Genomic DNA, 21,539 nt, shown 5'->3' on the forward strand with positions numbered 1-21,539 from the left:
CCCTCCAACTAACAAGGTGGAACTTTCTCCTTTCATTGGAACCACCCCATAAAAACCTTCTCTAAATCTGCTCAATTCTGCGAATGATACTCGTGGGACATCTGAACACCGATAGGTGGTAGATAGGAATGTTGGCAAAGACATCCTTGAGCAGGCTTATTCGACCCCTCATTGACACCAGATTGCACTTCCAAGTGTCCAATCGACCGGCTCCACAATAGGGTCCCATGCAATTCTATTTTGGCCTACCCACCCTTAGAGGCAGGCCTAAGTAAGATGATGGAAGTTTGTCTACGCACCGATCAACCCTTGATTTACTGAAGTTTGATCTCCGACCTATGATCAACTCATAGCACCTTAGAATCGCCTTGAGGTTAAGAACTTTCTCCGCTTCCAAAGAGCTAAAGATCAAAGTGCAATCTGCGCATTGCATATGAGAAACAACCAAGTTTTGCTCAGCCTACTTAGAGCCTTTAATTAAATTTAACTCTTTTCCTTTATTGATCAGTCTACTAAGGGTCTCCACTATAATCACAAATAGGAAGGGGCAGAGGGGGTCCCCCTGCCTCAAACCACACAATACTTGAAGAAGCCTTTGGGCGAGCCATTAATTAGGACAGAGAACCAAGCTGAAGAAATGCTCATCCTAATCCATTAGTGCCAAACTCTCCCAAAACCCATCCTCCCCCAGGAAGTAAAGAAGGCAGTCCCACTCCACCTGGTCATAAGCCTCTCCATATCCAGTTTACATAATATGCCATTCTCTCCCTTCTTGGTAGTCTATGAACTCATTTGCAATCAGAGTCCTATCAATGATCTGCCTCTGAATGATCTACCATAAGGTTTAGTTAACCATTGTTTGTATGATGCAGGCAAGTATAAGCCATCTCCTAAACCAGATGGGGTTGAAAGGATTGAAACAGAAGATCTTGATCCGCCTGTCAGTGTTGCTGGAAGAGTTCATTATTTGCGGAGAAGGCAGCATGTGATGTCAGAAGAAAAAGGAAAAGTCCAGGAAAGTGCCAACTCATTTACCTCTGATTTTCCATTTTTTACGACAATTATGACTACATGTCAAGTGCGCAGGGGATTTGTTTTGGTGAACTCAACATGGGTAGCTGCCCCCCTTATGCTACATGTAGCTCCTCCCCTGGACATGAGTGTTCTGATAATGTATATATTGTATTATCTTTCATCATCTAAGTATATTTCACCCACAAACTATCACATACAAATGTATCTAGAGGCTAAATTTTGTGGATAATTTAAAATTGGAGCAATGCATCTTTGGAGTTAAAAAAAATTCCCATCTAGCCCCTCATATATCGTCCTTGGATAATCTACCATCACTAGGTGTGTCATTTCTTCTGCATCTTCTAGTTAGAAACCCTCTCCACCTCACAAGAGTGCTATTGCGCTTGTAAGGTCAATTGTAACAGAAGGCATATTTTAGTATAGAGGTATAAAGGAATGCTGCAAATGTTGGATTATGTTTTGATTGTATGTCATTTGTAGAACTTGTTGTGAGATTTGTTGAATATTCATGAAACTTGCATGCCAGTTATTGATGATCAGACCACTCTACTGACTTAACAAGTCTAGGGTTCTCTAAGGCTTTGAGCAGGTTCTTGGTTTGGACATCCATTTTAAGCAGGAGTTCAGAACATTTTCAGCATTTCAACGACTTGTAGTCTCAATATCAAAGAATCAAGCAAAAAATTATGGACAGATGCTCAAATAATCCTTTGCAGCTTATATGAGTGAAGACTTGGGAATTTTGGTAAAGTTTAATGATTTTTTCAACATGTTTAATCAAAGTTTGTGTATAGAGTACTTTATATTTTACGCAATGAACTTGGAATAATTTGAGTAAAAAATATTGAAGATAAGAGGTTCAACCAAGCTTTGCATCACTCGGGCACTTTCCTCAAGAATATAGTCCAAATTTAGGGTGCTACGTGGAATTTAGGATTAAGAATGGTGGAAGTAATAGGGTTGTGCTCCGCGATGGATCGTATTAATGAATTGTTGGGAAGTTAAGACTTCCATCTGCAATTTCATGATCAATTTTTTATTTTTTTTACTGTGAGTGTGGTGCGCGCGCGGGGGCGGGTGGGCGGGGTGTGTTGGAACGAGTAATCCAAACTTGCAGGGCCCACCTAAGCCAAGTTGGTAGAAGTTTCTTATTTAATTGTTATCTATGACTAGCAGAGAGTATTTAGTTTCAGTCGGTCATGAGTTTCTAGTGTGAAGTAGTATTTGTTTATCTTATTCTTTAAGAGTCATAGTGGTAGGAGGAGTTCTACTACAAGCATGAAAGTCAAGAAACGTATGGTCTTATGGTTATTCACAGTACAAAGGAGCAGCTCTATATAAAGGGTTGTTGTACTTATTTTATTAGTGATTTGGAATAGAGTTAGGAAACAGTACTTTGATGAGAAAACTTTCTACCATATTCCACTGTTCTATTTCCTCCTTCAATAAAAGCTAGTTTATTGTCTTCTTGTGCTGATTATTTTTGGCTCTCATATTCTACAAGAGGGGGGAGGAGTACAAGAGTGATAAATATAAGAATAAGAGGAACTTAGTTGGGACTTCCTTGGTTCTCATTACCCATGATATTTCTCTAGGAAGCTGATAGAGTTCCTCAAGAGATCTAGGCTGCTGCTGGTGATGTCTGTATGGGCTTTTTTCTCTGTTTATGAAAAAGTATCAATAATAAGTCGTTTTTATGAGTCGGGGCTTATTACTAGAGATTGGTGCTTGGTGAAGAATTTTCTTGTGGTGAATATCTAAAGGAAGCCAGGGTAATAGGTCCAAATTGGTACATTGGGAAAGGACCGTGAATATCATTTTGTAGTAATGAATTGGTTTCAATGTAATTTGTAGGAACTCTCTCTCTCTCTCTCTCTCTCTCTCTCTCTCTCTCTCTCTCTCTCTCTCTCTCTCTCGTGTGTGTGTGCGCGCTCGCACGTGGTTGTATATCTCTTCTTTTCTTTTTTGTTTTTTTAGGTAAGATTGAAGTTGAACAAAATAAACTCTTCCCCCTCCCTGGTTTGCACCTGGGCGCAGTTTTGGAATACATGAGAAAAAGAAGAAGAGAAAATTAGCATTCCTCGTGTAATAATCAATGCTTTAGTTGGTACATTTAGATCATGATTGCTTGCATGCTGTTTTCTCAGTAACTTTTTTCTACTGATTAGCTATTACCTATGCAGGACATACCAATTTGTTTCGCAAGGGCACATCTTCCTTACAAAAGAGTCAATATTATCCTCCTAGATCCGAAAGGGAAGGTGTGGGAAGTGAAGCTTGTTGTTTACAATGGTAATAGATACTGTATATGTGGTGGGTGGACTGCCTTTTCACGCGGTAACAATCTTGAAGAAGGAGATTCCTGCATATTTGAGCTTGTGGGTAATCTCAAAATGCATGTGCATATTTTTCGGTGGGCCAAAGAAAATAAGGCAGGGATCAAATCTTAAACCATCTGTTGGTTCTTCGGATGCTTGAAGTTCTATTCTTTTGGTCCTCTAGCAGCAGTGTAGCCCCATAGATGTTCTGCATATATCTTTTCTTGCTTGAAGTAGAACATACTACAAAAGTACAAAAAACTGCCTATATTTTATATGTATCTAGCTATATTTCCTCTTTGTATGGCTCCAAAATTGATCCTTGTTTGTAAATAACAATAGTATAGTTTAGTTTTATTGGCAGATGAGACATTGAGGCACTTCGTTGGAAGTCACTAAATATATCACTGAGCATTTCCCAAGTAATTTCAGTAAGTAACTGAAATTAGGTTCATCATATGATTGAAAAGACTGTCTTTCCCTTTTTTACTCCTTACCCTCTCTACCAATCTCCAACATGCTCTAGTGGCTTGATACGGTCCTGAGTGGGGGCCCGCCTAGGTATGGGACTGGGTGGGACCCAGCCTGGTATGAGACAAGTTTAAAGGGCCTTGCCTAACACGTTCCATTAGCTCTGAAGCTTTTGGCGTATCGGTAAGGTACCTAACATTTGGTATCAGAGCAGCCACCACGCCCTGTGTTCGAGTCACGGAAGGGGCGACCTGTGAAAAGGGGTACCTGGAAAAAAGGCCAAAGTGAAAGTCGTCACAGAGTGGGCCGTCGAGAATGGCGGGTGAGGAAGCGTGGTGGTATGTTACGGTCCTGAGTGGGGGCCCGCCTAGGTATGGGACTGGGTGGGACCCAGCCTGGTATGAGACATGTTTAAAGGGCCTTGCCTAACACGTTCCATCAGCTCTGGAGCTTTTGACGTATTGGTAAGGTACCTAAATGTTACGTGCTTATCTAGCCCACTTGGCTGAAATAAATTAGTTGAGATATTTCTTACTTTTAGATTTACTTTCTAGTAGTTTGGTTAGGAGTCTTAGAGATAGGGATAATCTAGATTAGAGCTTTTCTTTGAACAATTTGTACGCAGCCTTATTTAAGGAATGGAGAAAATTGTTTGAGAAAGTGTGTTTTTGCACAGTAAGGAGGACGACCCTTCCCTCGAAGTGGCTCAAGTATCTTTCATTAATTTTTCTTTTTCGGTTTCTTATGCAACTGCCCGTCAAGCTCTTGCCACTGTTCAGAGACCCTCAAACCTGAGTTTGGTAGCATTTTAAGCATAGTTACCGGATTCGCCATCCGCCCTCCGACCCACAATCCGGGGTCGCACGACCCCAAACGTGGTTTGCTAGCGACCCGGATCGCCAAAAATGACGACCCGAGGCGACTCGCGGGAGAGAAAGAGAGAGATGCATATAGACTAAGGAAGAGATGGAGAGAGAGCTACAAATTGTATATATTTTGGGTTGGATTGGAACTAGAACTTTCTTTTTGAAAAAAATATGTAGGAATACATGAGGTTTTTTTATTTTGTTTATTAAATGGATTAAGTATGGACTATGGAAGGATATTCATTTATTCCAACGGGAACTTTCTTTTTAAAAAAATATGTATGACATAAATGAGGCTTTTATTTTTGTGTATTAAATGTATGTAGTGTGTACTATGGAATGATATTCTAATAAAAATGGTACCCTCATCGTACCGCGTATCGGGCTACCATTGTACCCCGTACCCGTTCCCGTACCACGTACCGGAACGAACCGTGTTCCATGTAACATTGATTTTAAGTCTATTTAAAAGTGTTTTTATTGACTTGTGTTCATTGTCAAGGGCTATAATTTCAGTCTGGCATTGACTTATGTTGACATAATTTAGGAGAGGAGGCTGATATGTCACTGTTTATAGACATTCTACCTCTTTATATTTGCTTTGTTCTGTCTTTTTAATTTGCTTTTTGGAAGGGTTGAAAGTCATTTTTGTTCACCCTATGCTATGACTGAAAAAAGAAAGGTGACGTAGTTGAAAATTTCTAGTTTGGCATTACATAAAATTCTTGGTTTTCAGCAGCTGTCCCTTTAAACATCCTACGTTTGGTTGCCGGAATTTTTGGATTCTTGGGACTTTTGTGGAATTTCCGAAGGAAACCAACGTTTGGTTGATGGGCCCAAAATAATCTTAGGAACTAAAATAACCCCGCACGAAACCCCAGGAAGGAAAAAAAAAACTCCCAGGAACCAAAAATAAGCTTGCAGAAGATTTTTTTTTTTTTTTTTTCTTCCCAACAGTTCAAGCAACCAAACAAAGCTGCACCATAGTCCGGTCGACCAAACATGGGATTTTTATTTTACCAAGATACTTCCAGGGAGTTTTTTTTCCCACCAATGTCCCAGGAAATTTTTTGTTCCACAAAAATCCCAAAAACCAAAAAATTCCGGCAAGGAGCGAAGTTTTGTTTTTGTTCGTGACTTAGTGGGATATAATTATAAATTGAAGGTCCCCCTTGATAAAGGGAATTGCAAATCCCAAAAAAGAGAAGACAAGGTGAGTTCCCTCCATTATCAAAACACGATAGCCCCAAGTGTTACCTTTTGGTCCTTTTTAGTCCAAATGGCCCTTTAGAATCTTTCACTTCATGAGCCCCAAGTGTTCGATGTGGATGTGATTAGCTCTTTTGATCCAACCATTGCCATAAGTCTAGTCAAATTTTAGTTGAGATTCAAATCTTTTGAAAGACCCCAGACCATTTATCTACGGAGCCTCTTTAGGTTTGTTGGAAAGCTAAACTGTTGATTTTATCTCACTATTCCGCATGATATTGGTATGAGATCAAAACCACGTGATTTGCCTCATGGTGTTCTACTAGATCAATGGTCAAGATTACATATTACATTTACATGTCCCTGTGTGGGACCCAAAAATTGATCTAAGCATTGATCCTTGTTTGGATTGCAGGGGAAATATTTCTTAAGGCTCCATTTCTTTCGACACCTCGCATAGAAATGGAGCTTAAATAAAAAAAATTATTTCCTTCAGAGGAATGCTACACTGAAGGGAGCCCATGCAAAAAATGAGATGACTTTTACATTTTAGAGTGGAGTGCAGGCAATGGGGGAGCCCTTTCGGCTTTCCTTCATTTTTGCAAGGGTTTCCTTCATTCTAACATTCCTCTTTCCGAATTTAGAGGGATATTATTTGGGAAATGTTATATGCCTCTTTTTTTTTTTTCTTTGGGACAGCCTCCTCTGGTGTAAGAGAGTAATCCTAAATACCCTAGAGGGGACTGTCCCAAGAATGGTTTTAAATTTTGGCTGAAATTTCGAATTTCGGCCAAACCCGAAATTCCGGGTTTTCCCAAATTTCAGCCAAAAATCTGTTGGAATTTGTTATGTGCATAATAATTATGGTGTGGGTGTTAGTTGTGGGAATGTGTTTTTAGAGTTATGGGTGTTAGTTATGGTGTATGTGTTAAGTAGTGGGTGTTAGTTATTTGTGATGTGTCTTGTTAGTGGGTAGGTGTGCTTGTGATGTGGCACTCTCTCTTGCTTGTATTTATGTAGTAGTAATCTAATGAAAGGAGGAAGAGGAGAAGATAATTTACAGCAAATGAGACTTTGTTCAGGAGAGTCATGGCTCCTCTCGAATCGAGCCGTTAGGTGGTCCGGTTGCCTTGAATCAACCATTCCCCCCTCTATTTCTGTTTTGTTTTGTTTATTTTCGTTACGGCCGATTGGTATCAAAGCGATAGATCCTACGCCATGGCTGTGCCGTTAGAGCTTTTGGAATCCCCACACGATGATTTCCGGCAAATCAAAGTGAATTTTTTTTTAAATGATGGAGGAGTGCTGGCGAATCACGGAAGGCTTGGAAAAAATCAGCGAAGAGATCAAAGAAATGCGTAAAGAATGAGCTAAGTTATATCTTGAGAAAGTTGATGCTCACGTAGAGAAAATCGTGAAAATCAATGGTGATGAAGATGAAATTTTTTATTCCATTCCAACTTTGAGAGCAACAAATTTTAAAAGCGGGGTTCGAAAGATCACGCTCGTTACTTTTGAAGAATACGGAGGTCTAAAATTGATTGTGTTTCTCAATCGAAGTGTGCCCAACAAGATTTGGGACCCCGGCGGAATACAATATTTCCTAAGTTCGACCTTGAGGACAATGTCGATTCTAATGGGGAAGGAATGTTATGTGCATAGTAATTATGGTGTGGGTGTTAGTTGTGGGAATGCATTTTTAGAGTTATGGGTGTTAGTTATTTGTGATGTGTCTTGTTAGTGGGTAAGTGTGCTTGTGATGTGGCACTATCTCTTGCTTGTATTTATGTAGTAGTAATCTAATGAAAGGAGGAAGATGAGAAGATAATTTACAGCAAATGAGACTTTGTTTAGGAGAATTAAGGCTCCTCTCGAATCGAGCCGTTAGAGGTCCGGTTGCCTCGAATCAACCATTCCCCCCTCTATTTCTGTTTTATTTTGTTTATTTCCGTGGCCGATTAGGCACGTAACATGATTGCAGACCTTTCGACCGAAATTTCATGCTCACCGGATTTAGGACCGAAATTTCATGCTTACCGGATTTCGGCAAAGACGGAAATGGGCACCGAAACCGATATTTAAAACCACGGTCCCAACTCCCAAGTAAAAAACTGGCAAATATAACACTTCCCTATTAAAAATTGAGGAATTTGCGGGAATATGACGGAAAGGCACTTCGCGGCTGAATTTTTATCAGAAAACAACCACCTCAGTGGCTCAAGTTAACATTTTTTTTCATGTGAAATCGTGCAAAAGTACTCTCTTTTTTCATGTGAAATCGTGCAAAAGTACTCTCTCTCTCTCTCTCTCTCTCTCTCTCTCTCTCTCTCTCATATTTCGGGTTTGGGAAGAAGATGCCAATTGCCAATATCTAGTTTTTCTACCGTCCCATATCCAAATTCAGTATTTGACTGAACTGAATTGGGTTCCTAAAAGCAGGCATTTCAGAGCACTTCATACCCTTGTTTTGATTCGAGAATGGCAAGGCCACCTCGAAACAGGTTGGAAAGGAAGAAGCCTCATTTCTTCAAAGTTCTCTTGGGAGATTTCTCCCACCATCTGGTATTTTTTTTTCCTTTTTCGTTTTTCTTTCTCTCTATTAGCAAATTACAATCTTTGTTTTTGCTTTTTTTGCATGCGATATTTCATTGCTAATTGCAGCTTATTTGATTTAGAATGGGTTATATTCTCTGTTTTTTTTTTTTCTGAAATGAATGGTACACTATTTTCTCTGTTGTTTCTGTTTATAGATTTTGGATTTTCAAAATCTTTGTTTTTTAGTGAAAAAATAGCACTTTAGAAAATGTTTTTCAAACTTGTTTGATGTTTTTCAAACTTGTTTGGGAAAAAGAAAAAGTTTTCTCGGAAAAAGTTGCTTTTTGCAAAGAATATAGTAGTGTAGTGGGAAAAATAGTCCCGGATGAGAAAAAGGAAAGTGAAGGACTTATAAAGCATTAGCCTTCTCCACTACTTGTTTGGTTGCACATTGAGTTGGGCCCGAGTGGGCAATGGGCTATAAGGTGCCTTTTTAGGCGCACTTCTGGTGGGGGCGAATTTTGTCTTAAGGAAAGTGATATCACGCCTTGAAGCAACATTGCTTTGTTTTCTCACCACCAACAGGAACCCTCAATTCTCTAATAGTTTCTTCCTGTTAGAACTGTTTTTTTACCTTTACTTTTTATTCCTTTTCATTTAAACAGGAGTTAAAAATGACAAAATAACATATGATTTGACCCCCAAACGGTGTGCTGAAAGTAAAGCTGTATTTAATTTTGCTATGAAATTGATGTTGCATGATAAGATCCTGCACTGAATCAAAAGAAGATACACAAAATAGAAGAGAAAAGAGTTCCACTTCCAGGGGAACAACCTCAATAGTTCTGTTTTAGGAAAATATTTCTCTGCCTTTTTCCAGTACAAACTAACTACATAAACATCAGTTTTCCCAGATCTGAGATCCACTCATCACAAACAGTAACTACCTTGCCACATCACCCCACTACCTATAAGCTGTAAAACAGTTACAGCACCACTAACTACACATGATTGTTAACAATACACATAACCTAACTACTACATATCTAACAACAACAGACACAATAAACATAAATAAAAACAACAGACTCATACTAAGTATGGATACGTAACATTGCCACCCACTGGGCAGCAACCTTGTCCTCAAGGTTGAAAGCTTGGATACTTTTCTTTCAGCTGGTGCCATGGCTCCCACGTAGCTTCTCCAGGCCCAAGGTTAGACCATTGAACTAGGACTTCAGTAATTGCTCGATTATTTTTCTTAATCACCCGTCTATCCAAAACATCAATTGGTTCAAATTTAATTTCTCCGTCCTCTCCCAATTCTGGCAACTTGGTCTGCATCTGAACTGCATCTCCGAGTTTCTTCTTCAAACAAGATACATGGAATACAGGATGGATACGAGATTCCCTTGGTAAATCCGATTTATAAGCAACTTGTCCCACCTTTTGAAGTATAAGAAATGGTCCATAATATTTGGGGGCAAGTTTCATATTTCCGCGAAGCGCCACTGAAGTTTGTCTATATGGCTGCAACCGCAAATATACCCAGTCCCCCACTTCAAAATCACGTTCAGTGCGATGTCTATCCGCAAGTTGCTTCATACGGTTTTGGGCTTCATGCAAATTGTGTTTCAACAAACGAATCATAGCATCTCGGCTTTGTAAACTTCGTTCTACTGCATCAACTTTGGTACTTCCATCTGGATATAAGCCCAGCACTGGTGGTGGCTGTCCATAGATAATCTCGTATGGTGTCATTTTTGCCGCAGAGTGGAATGATGTATTATACCACCATTCCACGAGAGGTAACCATTTTGCCCATTGCTTGGGCTTATCTCCTGTCATGCACCTTAGATAAACCTCCAAACAACGATTAAGAACTTCTGTTTGGCCGTCGGTTTGTGGGTGATAAGAGGAGCTCATTTGAAGTTGAGTACCCTGCAACCTGAAAAATTCTCGCCATAAATTGCTAAGAAAGAGCGGATCACGATCACTGACAATTGTTTTTGGCATCCCATGTAAGCGAAAAATGTGATCCATGAAGGCTTGAGCTATGGTAAGAGCTGTGTAGGGGTGTGCTAACGCAACAAAATGGGCATATTTACTAAGTCTATCAACCACCACCCATATAATACTTTTGCCATGTGATACCGGCAAACCCTCCACAAAATCCATGGCTATGTCGCTCCAAATTCGCTCCGGCACAGGTAGTGGCTGTAAGAGTCCCGGCGAAGCCACGGTTTCGTTCTTATTACGCTGACAAATTTCACACTCGGATATGAACTGCCTGACATCTTTTTTCATTTGCCGCCAATAAAACAAACGACGGGCCCGTTTTTGTGTCTTGTGTATTCCTTCATGACCCCCTTCTGGACTTGCATGAAGAGCAATTAAAATTTCAAACCTCAGCGGAGAAACTGAGCTCACCACAAGCCTTCCTTTGTATCTTAATTCCTTGTTTTCCCACTTGAAATTTGAATGGGTTGTTGGGTCTTCATAGAGCCGTTGGATGAGTTCCTTTAATTCTGGATCAGTCTGCCATTCATCCTTCACTTTTTCCACCCATTCATGACAAGGAGAGGTTATAGCCATGGCTGTAGTACTCTCAATATCCTTGGGTTGCCGTGAAAGAGCATCTGCAGCCAAATTTTCTTTCCCACGCCGATAAACGATCTCGTAATCATACCCCAACAGTTTTGCTAGCCATTTCTGCTGTAGTGGTGTCGTCACTCGTTGTTCCAGTAAGAATTTGAGACTTTGATGATCAGTACAAATCTGGAACCTTCTCCCCACCAAATATGGTCGCCATTTCGTAATTGCGTGCACCACTGCCATGAGTTCTTTTTCATATGTAGAAAGACCAAGATGTCGACTTGATAGTGCTCGGCTCGTAAAGGCTATGGGATGACCATTTTGAGCCAATACACCACCAATCCCCACACCGGAGGCATCACATTCGATCGTAAATGGCTTGGAGAAGTCTGGTAATGCCAATACCGGAGTTGATGTCATAGCAAGTTTTAGACCCTCAAATGCCTTTTCTGCCTCAACAGACCATTTAAAATTATCTTTCTTGAGCATCTCCGTCAACGGCTTACTAACTTTCCCATAGTTCTTGACAAATCGTCTGTAATATCCGGTGAGGCCTAGAAAGCCTCGCAAAGCCTTCAAGGTTTTCGGTTTTGGCCATAAGGTCATGCTGGAAATCTTTGTTGGGTCTACAGAAACACCATCACCTGAAATTAAGTGGCCCAAGTATTCCAACTCGGGTTTCCCAAACAAGCATTTTGATCTTTTTACATATAAACTGTGTTCACGTAGAATTCCCATAGTTTTCTTTACACATTGTAAGTGCTCTGACCAAGTAGAATTGAAAACTAATATGTCATCAAAGAAAACTAAAATGAACTTCCGTAGATAAGGACGAAATACCTCGTTCATTAGGCTTTGAAAAGTTGACGGGGCATTAGTCAATCCGAATGGTATTACTAAGAACTCATAATGCCCTTCATGAGTTCGGAAGGCGGTCTTGTGGATATCCTCGGTGTGCACCCGGATTTGATGATATCCAGATCTCAAATCCAACTTTGAAAAGTAATTGGCTCCATGCAGCTCGTCCAATAATTCATCTATTATCGGCATCGGAAATTTATCCTTTACAGTCACCCTATTTAGCGCACGATAATCAACGCACATGCGCCATGATCCATCCTTTTTTCGTACCAAGATGACAGGTGATGAGAACGGGCTAGTGCTTGACCGAACAATTCCAGCTTCCAACATCTCCTTCATCAATCTTTCGATTTCATTTTTCTGGACATATGGATATCTGTATGGTCTTACATTAACGGGTGGGGTGTCAGTTATAAGAGGGATGCGATGATCCTTGGCCCGTGGCAGTGGTAGTCCACTTGGCTCATTAAAAACATCAGAGAACTCACTTAAGAGCTCTTCCATCTCCTTGTCAAGCATGGTGTCTTCATGACTAACTGTGGTTGTAAAAAGTTGGGCCATAGTGGCCATATTTCCCTTCTTCAAAATATGGTTCATGCGTTGAGACCCAACCATCTTCACTGGCCTTTCCTTGCCACCTCGTAATGTATGCTTCCGACCTTCTAATGTAAACTCCATTCTTAACCTTGCGAAATCCCAAACTACTGGTCCCAAAGTTGCTAACCATTGGATCCCTAACACTAGATCACAACCCCCAAGCGGCAACAGCTTGACGTCCGCTTGAAAAATAGTTCCTTGCATCACCCATTTCAACCCTTTGCATTCAGCCACGCTTGTAACTTTTCCACCATCAGCGACTACAACTTTCAATGGTTGAGATTTTTGTACTTCGCAAGCTGTCCTTTTTGCCGTTCCCGGATCTAAAAAATTGTGGGTGCTCCCGGAGTCTATCAAAATAATAATAAGCTGCCTCTTAATGTAGCCCCGAATTCGCATTGTTTGATGGGATGTGGACCCAGAAAGAGCATGCACAGAAATTTGAGGTTCCTCCCATTCACCACTGATTTGTTGTTCGGGTTCAACCAATTCTTCACCATCACTTCCATCTTCTTCAAGGTCCAACATAAATATATGTTGTCTTTTGCAACGGTGTCCCGGGGTGTAGCGCTCATCGCAATTGTAGCACAACCCTCTATCTCGCCTTGCCTTCATCTCAGCATGAGTCAACTTCTTCATAATTGGAGTAGTAGTTCCAACCGGTTGTTTGGCTTGACCGCTAATCTGCCCCACAACTTTGTTTGCTCCTATTCTTTGTTTCTTTGACAATGCCTCATGATTCTCTTCTTGCAACTTAGCTAATCCAACAGCTTGCAACACCGTTTTAGGCTTAAACATTTGCACCCTAGTCCGTATTTCATCTTTGAGACCGCTGAGGAAGCAACTGACGTAAAACCCTTCCGGTAGATCATTGGTCAGATTTGCCAGTTGTTCAAAACGATCCTCATATTCTGCCACCGTCGAAGTTTGTTCAAGTTTCGTAAGCGGGCCGATGAAATCCTCGTACGTATTCGGACCAAAGCGTGAACAGATAGCCTCTACAAATTCTTTCCATGGCACTTGTCCTTTGAGTTTTTCAAACCATTGGTACCACTGAATCGCCTTCTTTTCCAAGTGGATGGACGCTAAAGGAACCTTTTGTTCCTCCTCGGTGTTGTTGTAAGTGAAAAACCGCTCCACTCTTGTAACCCATCCGAGTGGATCTTCCCCATTGAACTTTGGGAAGTCTATCTTAGTATATTTGGTATAAGCAGGACCCCTTCCCGTCTGTATTTTTGGAAACGAATCATGTATAGACTCTTCTTGATCTCCATTTTTGTGCATTGCCGATGCCGACAATGTCTCATATTTGAGGTCCAACGCCGCTACGAGTTGCTTGATCTGATTTATTGCCTCCATTTGTTGTTTACTTTGGTGTTCGTTGTTTTCTCGCAATTGTCTGAATTCTGCTTCCAATTTCTTCCCATCCTGTGATCTAGTTCCATCAGCCATGGTTCCTCGGTATCACAGATAAGATCGACCGCTCTGATACCACTGATAAGATCCTGCACTGAATCAAAAGAAGATACACAAAATAGAAGAGAAAAGAGTTCCACTTCCAGGGGAACAACCTCAATAGTTCTGTTTTAGGAAAATATTTCTCTGCCTTTTTCCAGTACAAACTAACTACATAAACATCAGTTTTCCCAGATCTGAGATCCACTCATCACAAACAGTAACTACCTTGCCACATCACCCCACTACCTATAAGCTGTAAAACAGTTACAGCACAACTAACTACACATGATTGTTAACAATACACATAACCTAACTACTACATATCTAACAACAACAGACACAATAAACATAAATAAAAACAACAGACTCATACTAAGTATGGATACGTAACATTGCATCTGTTTGCTTAGGCCCAGTTTGGATTGCAGGAATTTTCTGTAAGAGTTTGGAAAAGATAAACTTTTCTAAAATTTTATGCTTTTTTATTGATTGAATACACATGAAAAAAAGGTAACTTGTGCCACAGAGTTCAAAGTTTTATTTTCAGGAATCAGGGTCCTTTAATACATAACGATATACCTAAAATTTATCAATTCTCTCCAAAATTGTGAAAATGAAAAAAAAAATCTAAGAAAAAATTTCCTCAAGAAATAATTTTCCTGCTATCCAAACAGAGTCTGCTCTGTTCTTTGTTGTTTCTTCCTGATTAGTACTATTTTTTTTCTTTTTATTTGTGTTCCTTTTCATTTACCCATGAAGTTAAAAATTGGACAATGACCCATTATTCTGATCCCCAATTGGTGTGCTGAAACTGTAACTGTTTTTGAATTTGTAGAGGATTCCACCAGCTTTCATTAAGCATATTTCAAAGGATGCAACATATAAAAGAACAGTCATTCTTGAGGATCCTAGCAGTAGGGTTTGGCATGTGGAATTAAGCAGAAAATTCAATGGTACATATCTGCAGGATGGTTGGCAGGAATTTGCCAAAGCCCACTCCTTAAGGGTTTCTGATTTTCTAGTTTTTAGATACGATGGAAACATGCGTTTCAGTGTACTAATTTTCGATAAAACTGCGTGTGAGAAAGAAGATATTTTTACCAGTGACAGTTTTCAAGAACCCACTTTTTTCCATGGACCTGAAAAACCAGGTAGGCCGCTGAAGAAGTCCCTGGATTTTGGTCACGTCGTCTCTCGGCAGAAAGCTTGTGCAATTATCTCGAAAAAACATCAAAGTGACTCGTTTCAAGGTAAGGAGAAGAAACTACTTTGAACTATCTTATTCATATCTGTTTATGAAGATTTATACCCTGGAAACGAAATTCTATTCAATGCATCTTGAATTTGTAATCCATATGAAGAATTGCTGCCAACCTAGGATATCAACTGTATCCTTTGGATGAGTTTTTCCAATTTTCTTCACATAGGTTACATGTATTATGTTTCTTCAATGTTCTCATGATGTTTTTCCTTTCCTTGCCCAAATAAGTATTCATGTGTTTGTATTTAACAATACTTAATTGCTCCATGAACAGCCCTGCAAATAGTTTGTGAAATCCTGGACATGAGATTATCGTTAATTAGATTTTGCAGGTCAAAAATAGAAAAAAGTGCTTTAGGCATTTACTTTTTAAAATCTTTCAAAAAAAGAAAAAAGTGACTATTATTTCATATGTACTTTATGTTTTCTTTTGGGAATAATTATCTATTTAGGCAATGTTTGGCAGCCATGAAATTTTTTTTCCAGGGAATATTAGTTTATCCAGTTGTAGGAAAGGGGCAAGGAGGGTAGGAGAGGGAGATAATTCAGAGGGCAAGAGTGATGGCGCAAAGTTGCTGAAAAACAGGGAAAAGAAAAACTGTACTCAAAATAGAGTTTTTTCCCTATTTTCAGCCACTGTGCACCATCACTCTTGCCCGCTCAATTTCTCTCCATCTCTCAGTCTCCCTACCTCTCTCTCACCACTTAGTAAACTATTATTCCATTAAAAAAATTCATGGTTGGCAAACATGGCCTTAATGTAAAGAATGTATGCATATGCTTGACAATTCATTTTAAGTTGACGTTTAATGCTTCTGTTAGCTGCTTCCATTTCTAATTTATAAATCTACAACAAGGTTTAGTAATTTTTTGAATGGCAAGAAATTTTTTTTGAAGAGAGAAAAGGACAAAGAATAGAGGACCCAGATGGCCATTTAAGAAAATAGGTAAAGCAACAAAAAGAGCAAACAACTAAAAATGAAGTCAAGAGGGAACAAAGTCACTCAACTCTACCATTGGCTGATCTCCTCACATGCCTAGAGGTTATATCGAGTTAGTGACGCCTTCTGCTCACTCGAGAATCTCGTTGATCCAAGCGCGAACCTCCAAGTGTGAGGACAACTCTCGTTGTGCCACCTAATTACATTCAGGGAGTCTCCTTCAACCAGAAGATTATCTATGAATGGCCTCTTTAAAAGATGAAAGCCCTATAATGCCACTCTGACCTCCGCCTCATTCGATTTCGCTGTTCCAAAATAGAGTTTTTTCCCTATTTTCAGCCACTGTGCGCCATCACTCTTGCCCTCTCAATTTCTCTCCATCTCTCAATCTCCCTACCTCTCTCTCACCACTTAGTAAACTAGTATTCCAATAAAAAAATTCATGGTTGGCAAACATGGCCTTAATGTAAAGAATGTATGCATATATGCTTGACAATTCATTTTAAGTTGACGTTTAATGCTTTTGTTAGCTACTTCCATTTCTAATTTATAAATCTACCACAAGGTTTAGTTATTTTTTGAATGGCAAGAAAAATTTTTTGAAAAGAGAAAAGGACAAAGAATAGAGGACCCAGATGGCCATTTAAGAAAATAGGTAAAGCAACAAAAAGAGCAAACAACTAAAAATGAAGTCAAGAGGGAACAAAGTCACTCAACTCTAAGGATTCTCTGGCCATTCCCGCCCTAGCTGATCTGTCAGCCATACCATTGGCTGATCTCCTCACATGCCTAGAGGTTATATCGAGTTAGCGACGCCTTCTGCTCACTCGAGAATCTCGTTGATCCAAGCGCGAACCTCCAAGTGTGAGGACAACTCTCGTCGTGCCACCTAATTACATTCAGGGAGTCTCCTTCAACCAGAAGATTATCTATGAATGGCCTCTTTAAAAGATGAAAGCCCTATAATGCCACTCTGACCTCCGCCTCATTCGATTTCACTGTTCCAATGGGGTCTGAGAATGCCATCTTAGTAACTCTGTGGTTTTCCCTTGGAAGACCTCCTACTCCCGCTGTTCCAGGGTTACAAGGGTCACCAAGACTGGATCCATCAAAGTTTAACTTAAGGGACCATGGATCTGGAGGTTCCTATTTTGGTGAGGGCACTGGCCTCTCCTCATAGCTAAAGCAAATATTTCTCCAACACCGCCACAACTGATAAGATATAACCCGAAAGTTTGGGAGGGCTTTGACCCATGCAATAGACAAAGCAATCACTCTCTCTCTCTCTCTCTCTCTCTCTCTCTCTCTCTCTCTCTCTCTCTCTCTCTCTCTCTCTCTCTCTCTCTCTCTCTCTCACACACACACACACACACACATATCTGTGATTTATATATATATATATATATATATATATATATATATATATATATATATATATTAGGAAATGGTTTCAAGCTTCTTATGCCCACTCCGGACTTTATAGGCATGGAAACTTCCTTCCAACTAACAAGGTGGAACTTCTTCTTTCAGTGGAACCATCCCATAAAAACCTTTTCTGAATTTGCTCAATTATGTGAACAATACTCATGGGACATTGGAACACTGATAGGTGGTAGATAGGAATGATGGCTAAGACAGCCTTGATCAGGATTATTCAACCCCCCAATGACACCATATTGCGCTTCCAAGTATCCAATTGGTGCTCCACCTGCTCCACAATAGGGCCCCAAGCATTCTTTTTCAGCTTATCCACGCCTAGAGGCAGGCATAAGTAAGATGACGAGAGTTTCTCTACCCTGCATCCAAGAACTCTCACAAGCTCAGTGATAGACTCGTACTGGGTGTTAATACTGATCAGCCTTGATTTACTAAAGTTTGATCTCTGAACTGTGATCAACTCATAGCACCTTAGAATCGCCTTGAGGTTAGAATTTTCTCTGCTTCCGACAAGCCAAAGAGGCAAAGATCAAAGCATCATCTGTGAATTGCAGATGAGAAACCACCAAGTTCTGCTCACCCAACCTAAAGCCTTTAATTAAATTTAACTCTGCCTTTATTGATCAGTCTACTAACGGTCTCCGCTATGATCACATATAGGAAGTGGTAGAGGGGGTCCCCCTGCCTCAAACCACGCGATGACTTGAAGAAGCCTTTGGGCGCAAGCTGAAGAAATGCACCTCCTAATCCATGAGCACCTTCGACTCCCAAATCGCATCTTCCTCAGGAGGGAAAGGAGACATTTCCACTCCTCTCGGTCATAAGCCTTCTCCATGTCCGGTTTACATAATATGCCCTTCTCCCCCTTCTTGAAATAGTAGTCCTTGATCTCATTTGCAATCATAGAGCTATCAATTATCTGCTTCTCAATGGTCTACCGTAAGGTTTATTTAACAATTGTTTTTATGATGCAGGCAAATATAAGCCATCTCATATACCAGATGGAGTTGTAAGGATTCAAACAGAGGATCTTGACCCGCTTGTCGGTGTTGGTGGAAGAGTTCATTATTTGCGAAGAAGACAGCATGTTATGCCAGAAGAAAAAGGGAAACTTCATTATTTGCGAAGAAGGCATCAAGTTATGTCAGAAGAAAAAGAAAAAGTCAAGGAAAGAGCCAACTCCTTTACCTCTAATTGTCCATTTTTTACGAAAATCATGACTTCGTCTCACGTGCGTAGGGGATTCTTTGTGGTGAGTCTATTTTGCCACTATTTGTCATTCAGTTCATTTTTTATTTTTCCCTTTAATCTCCATCAAACCTATATGTGACATGAGTATTCTGATAACGTATATATTGTATTACCTTTCATCATGTAAATATATTTCACCACAAATTATCTCATAGAAATGTGTTTAGAGGCTAAATTTTGTGGATGCTTTAAAATTGGAGCTATGCGTCTTTGGAGTAAATAAAAATTCCCTTCTATCCCCTCATTTATCATCCTTGGAGCTTCTGCCATCAGTAGCTGTGTCATTTCTTCTGCATCTTCCACTTAGTAGAGAGTTATAAGGGAATGCTGCAAATCTGCTGTTTTGGGCATTGGTTGTATCCCTTTGACAGACAAAAAAAAAGTAAAAGATCTGGTTTGCTCCTATTAACTACTCTTGGATTATTTTTTGATTGTATGCCATTTTTAGAACGTTTTTTGAGATGTGTTGTTTATTCATGAAGCTTGCATGCCAGATATTGATGATTAGAACACTCTACCCACTTAACAAGTCTAGGGCTCTCAAAGGCTTTGAGCAGGTAAGACCCTTGCTTGATTTGGACATCCATTTTAAGCAGGTGTTTCTGAGTATGATCTACAAATTAATATAACTTTTTCAGCATTTCAATGACTTGAGTAATCTCAATATCAAAGAATCAAGCAAAACATTATGGACAGATGCTCAAATAATCTTTTGCAGCTTATATGCTAGAGTGAAAACTTGGGAATTTTGGTTTAATTATATGATTTTTTCTAAATGTTATAATCAAAGTTTCTGTATAGAGTTCTTTATATTTTTTGCCATGTACTTGGAATAATTTGAGTAAGAAATAGTGAAGATAAGAGGATCAACCAAGCTTTGCATCACTTAGGCATTTTTCTCAATAAGAACATAGTGGCATTTACAATAAGAATGCTGGAAGTAATAGGTTTTTGCTCTGCTATTGATCTTATTAATGAATTGTTGGGAGATTAAGACTATGCTCCATCTGCAATTTCATGGTCAAATTTCTTTTTTGTTTTTCAGTGTCCGTGGTTCTTCTTCTTCTTCTTCTTCTTCTTTTTTTTTTTTTTTTTTTTTTTTTTTAGGAGACGCGCGGGCGGGGGGGGGGGGGGTTGTTTTAGGAAGTACGAGAGTGAGAAATATAATAATAAGAGAAACTTAGTTGGGCCTTTCCTGGTTCTCATTAGCCAGGATGTTTGTGTAGAAATCTGATAGAGGTCCTCAAGTGATATAGACTGCTGGGGGTGATGTCGTCTGTATGGACTTATTTCTCTTTTTATGAAAAAAATATCAGTAAGTAGTTTTTATGAGTTGGGGCTTAAGTTACTACAGATAGGTGCAAATTGCTACATTGGGGAAAGAACTATGAATATCATTTTGTAAAAATGAATTGGTTTCACTGTAATTTGTAAGAACTGCCACATGATTGCTCTCTCTCTCTCTCTCTCTCTCTCTCTCTCTCTCTCTCTCTCTCTCTCTCTCTCTCTCTCTCTCTCTCTCTCTCTCTCTCTCTCTCTCTCTCTCTCTCTCTCTCTCTCTCTCGCGCGCGCACGCATGTGCATGTGTCTCCTATTTTCTTTTTTTATTTTTGTAGGTAAGCTTGAAGTGTTGAACATAATAAACTCTTCCCCCTCCACAGCTTGGACCAACAGCTTTAGAATTCATGAGAAAAAAGAAGAGAACATTAGCATTCCTCGTGTAATAATCAATGCTTTAGTTGGTACATTTAGATCATGATTGACTAGCATGCTGTTGTCTCAATAACTTTTTTCTACTGATTAGCTTTTACCTATGCAGGAAATACCAATTTGTTTCGTGAGGGCACATCTTCGTACCGAAAGAGTCAAGATGATCCTCCGAGTTCCGAAGGGAAATGCTTGGGAAGTGAAGCTTATTATTCTCAATAAAAGGAGATACGGTATATCTGGTGGGTGGACTGCCTTTGCACGCGGTAACAATCTTCGAGAAGGAGATTCCTGCATATTTGAGCTTGTGGGTAATCTCAAAATGTGTGTGCATATTTTCCGACTGTCCGAAGAAAAAAGGCACAGATCAAATCTCAAGCCTTCTGATGGTTTTTGGTATGCTTAAAGCTCTCTATGTAACTAAATACTTTCATTTTGAGAGGAGGAAGATGTTTCTACCCAGACATGGTGTGTAACTAAATACTGATTGATAAATGTTCTGTATATATCTCTTTTTAGTTGAAAGAGAACATGCTTTGTATATTGCTTTTCTTGCTTAAAAGAGAACTTACTACAAAAACTGCATATGTTTTGTATGTTTTACCGGTTATATTTCCTTTATGAATTCTTTTAGCTCACCTGGCTGACTTGAGCCTTGCCTGGGCATCAATAGCACGTAGTGTGTATATATATGTAGTTATGCCATTTTCTGGATGTTTACATTCAACTAAAGACTATAATATCTTTTTGTTAGGATTTTTTTTCCCATTTTCCTGTCAAATAGGATTGAGTGTGACTTGAGGCCTCTTTGAATGCCACCACAATTTATCCTTATTTTTAAATAACGTTACTTTAGTTAAGTTTAATTTGCAGATGATGCATTAAGGCACATCTTTGGAAGCCACTAAATATATCATTGGGCATTCTCCGAAGTAATTACAAGAAGTAACTGAAATGACAAAATATCATTGGACGAAGAGGGAGAAGAAAAAAAAGG

The 21,539-nt window shown here is 39.6% G+C and overlaps 2 protein-coding genes across 3 annotated transcripts in view; both read left to right on the top strand.

Annotated features, from left to right (window-relative positions):
* LOC143852893 (B3 domain-containing protein Os01g0723500-like) overlaps positions 1-3,733 on the top strand; it is a 29,929-nt gene extending 26,196 nt beyond the window's left edge. Inside the window, exons 3-4 of one of the 2 annotated variants that reach the window (XM_077362535.1) lie at positions 873-1,138; positions 3,219-3,733. In XM_077362535.1, coding sequence (XP_077218650.1) covers positions 873-1,138; positions 3,219-3,485 — 533 coding nt within the window. In that variant the 3' untranslated portion in view covers positions 3,486-3,733. The remainder of the gene's footprint in view (positions 1-872; positions 1,139-3,218) is intronic. The other variant, XM_077362536.1, reaches the window with a different exon arrangement.
* Positions 3,734-8,022: 4,289 nt separating this feature from the next.
* LOC143853311 (B3 domain-containing protein Os01g0723500-like) lies at positions 8,023-21,122 on the top strand. Its single transcript, XM_077363030.1, has 5 exons — positions 8,023-8,187; positions 8,339-8,461; positions 14,781-15,195; positions 18,559-18,836; positions 20,655-21,122. Exons 2-5 carry the CDS (start codon positions 8,378-8,380, stop codon positions 20,946-20,948), a joined length of 1,071 nt encoding a protein of 356 aa, XP_077219145.1. The 5' UTR covers positions 8,023-8,187; positions 8,339-8,377; the 3' UTR covers positions 20,949-21,122.
* The last annotated feature ends 417 nt before the right edge of the window (positions 21,123-21,539 follow it).

The sequence above is a fragment of the Tasmannia lanceolata genome, unplaced genomic scaffold (genome assembly GCF_043159265.1).
Source record: "Tasmannia lanceolata isolate RefF3 unplaced genomic scaffold, GAP_Taslan_0.1 ptg000019l, whole genome shotgun sequence".
Classification (NCBI taxonomy): Eukaryota; Viridiplantae; Streptophyta; class Magnoliopsida; order Canellales; family Winteraceae; genus Tasmannia; species Tasmannia lanceolata.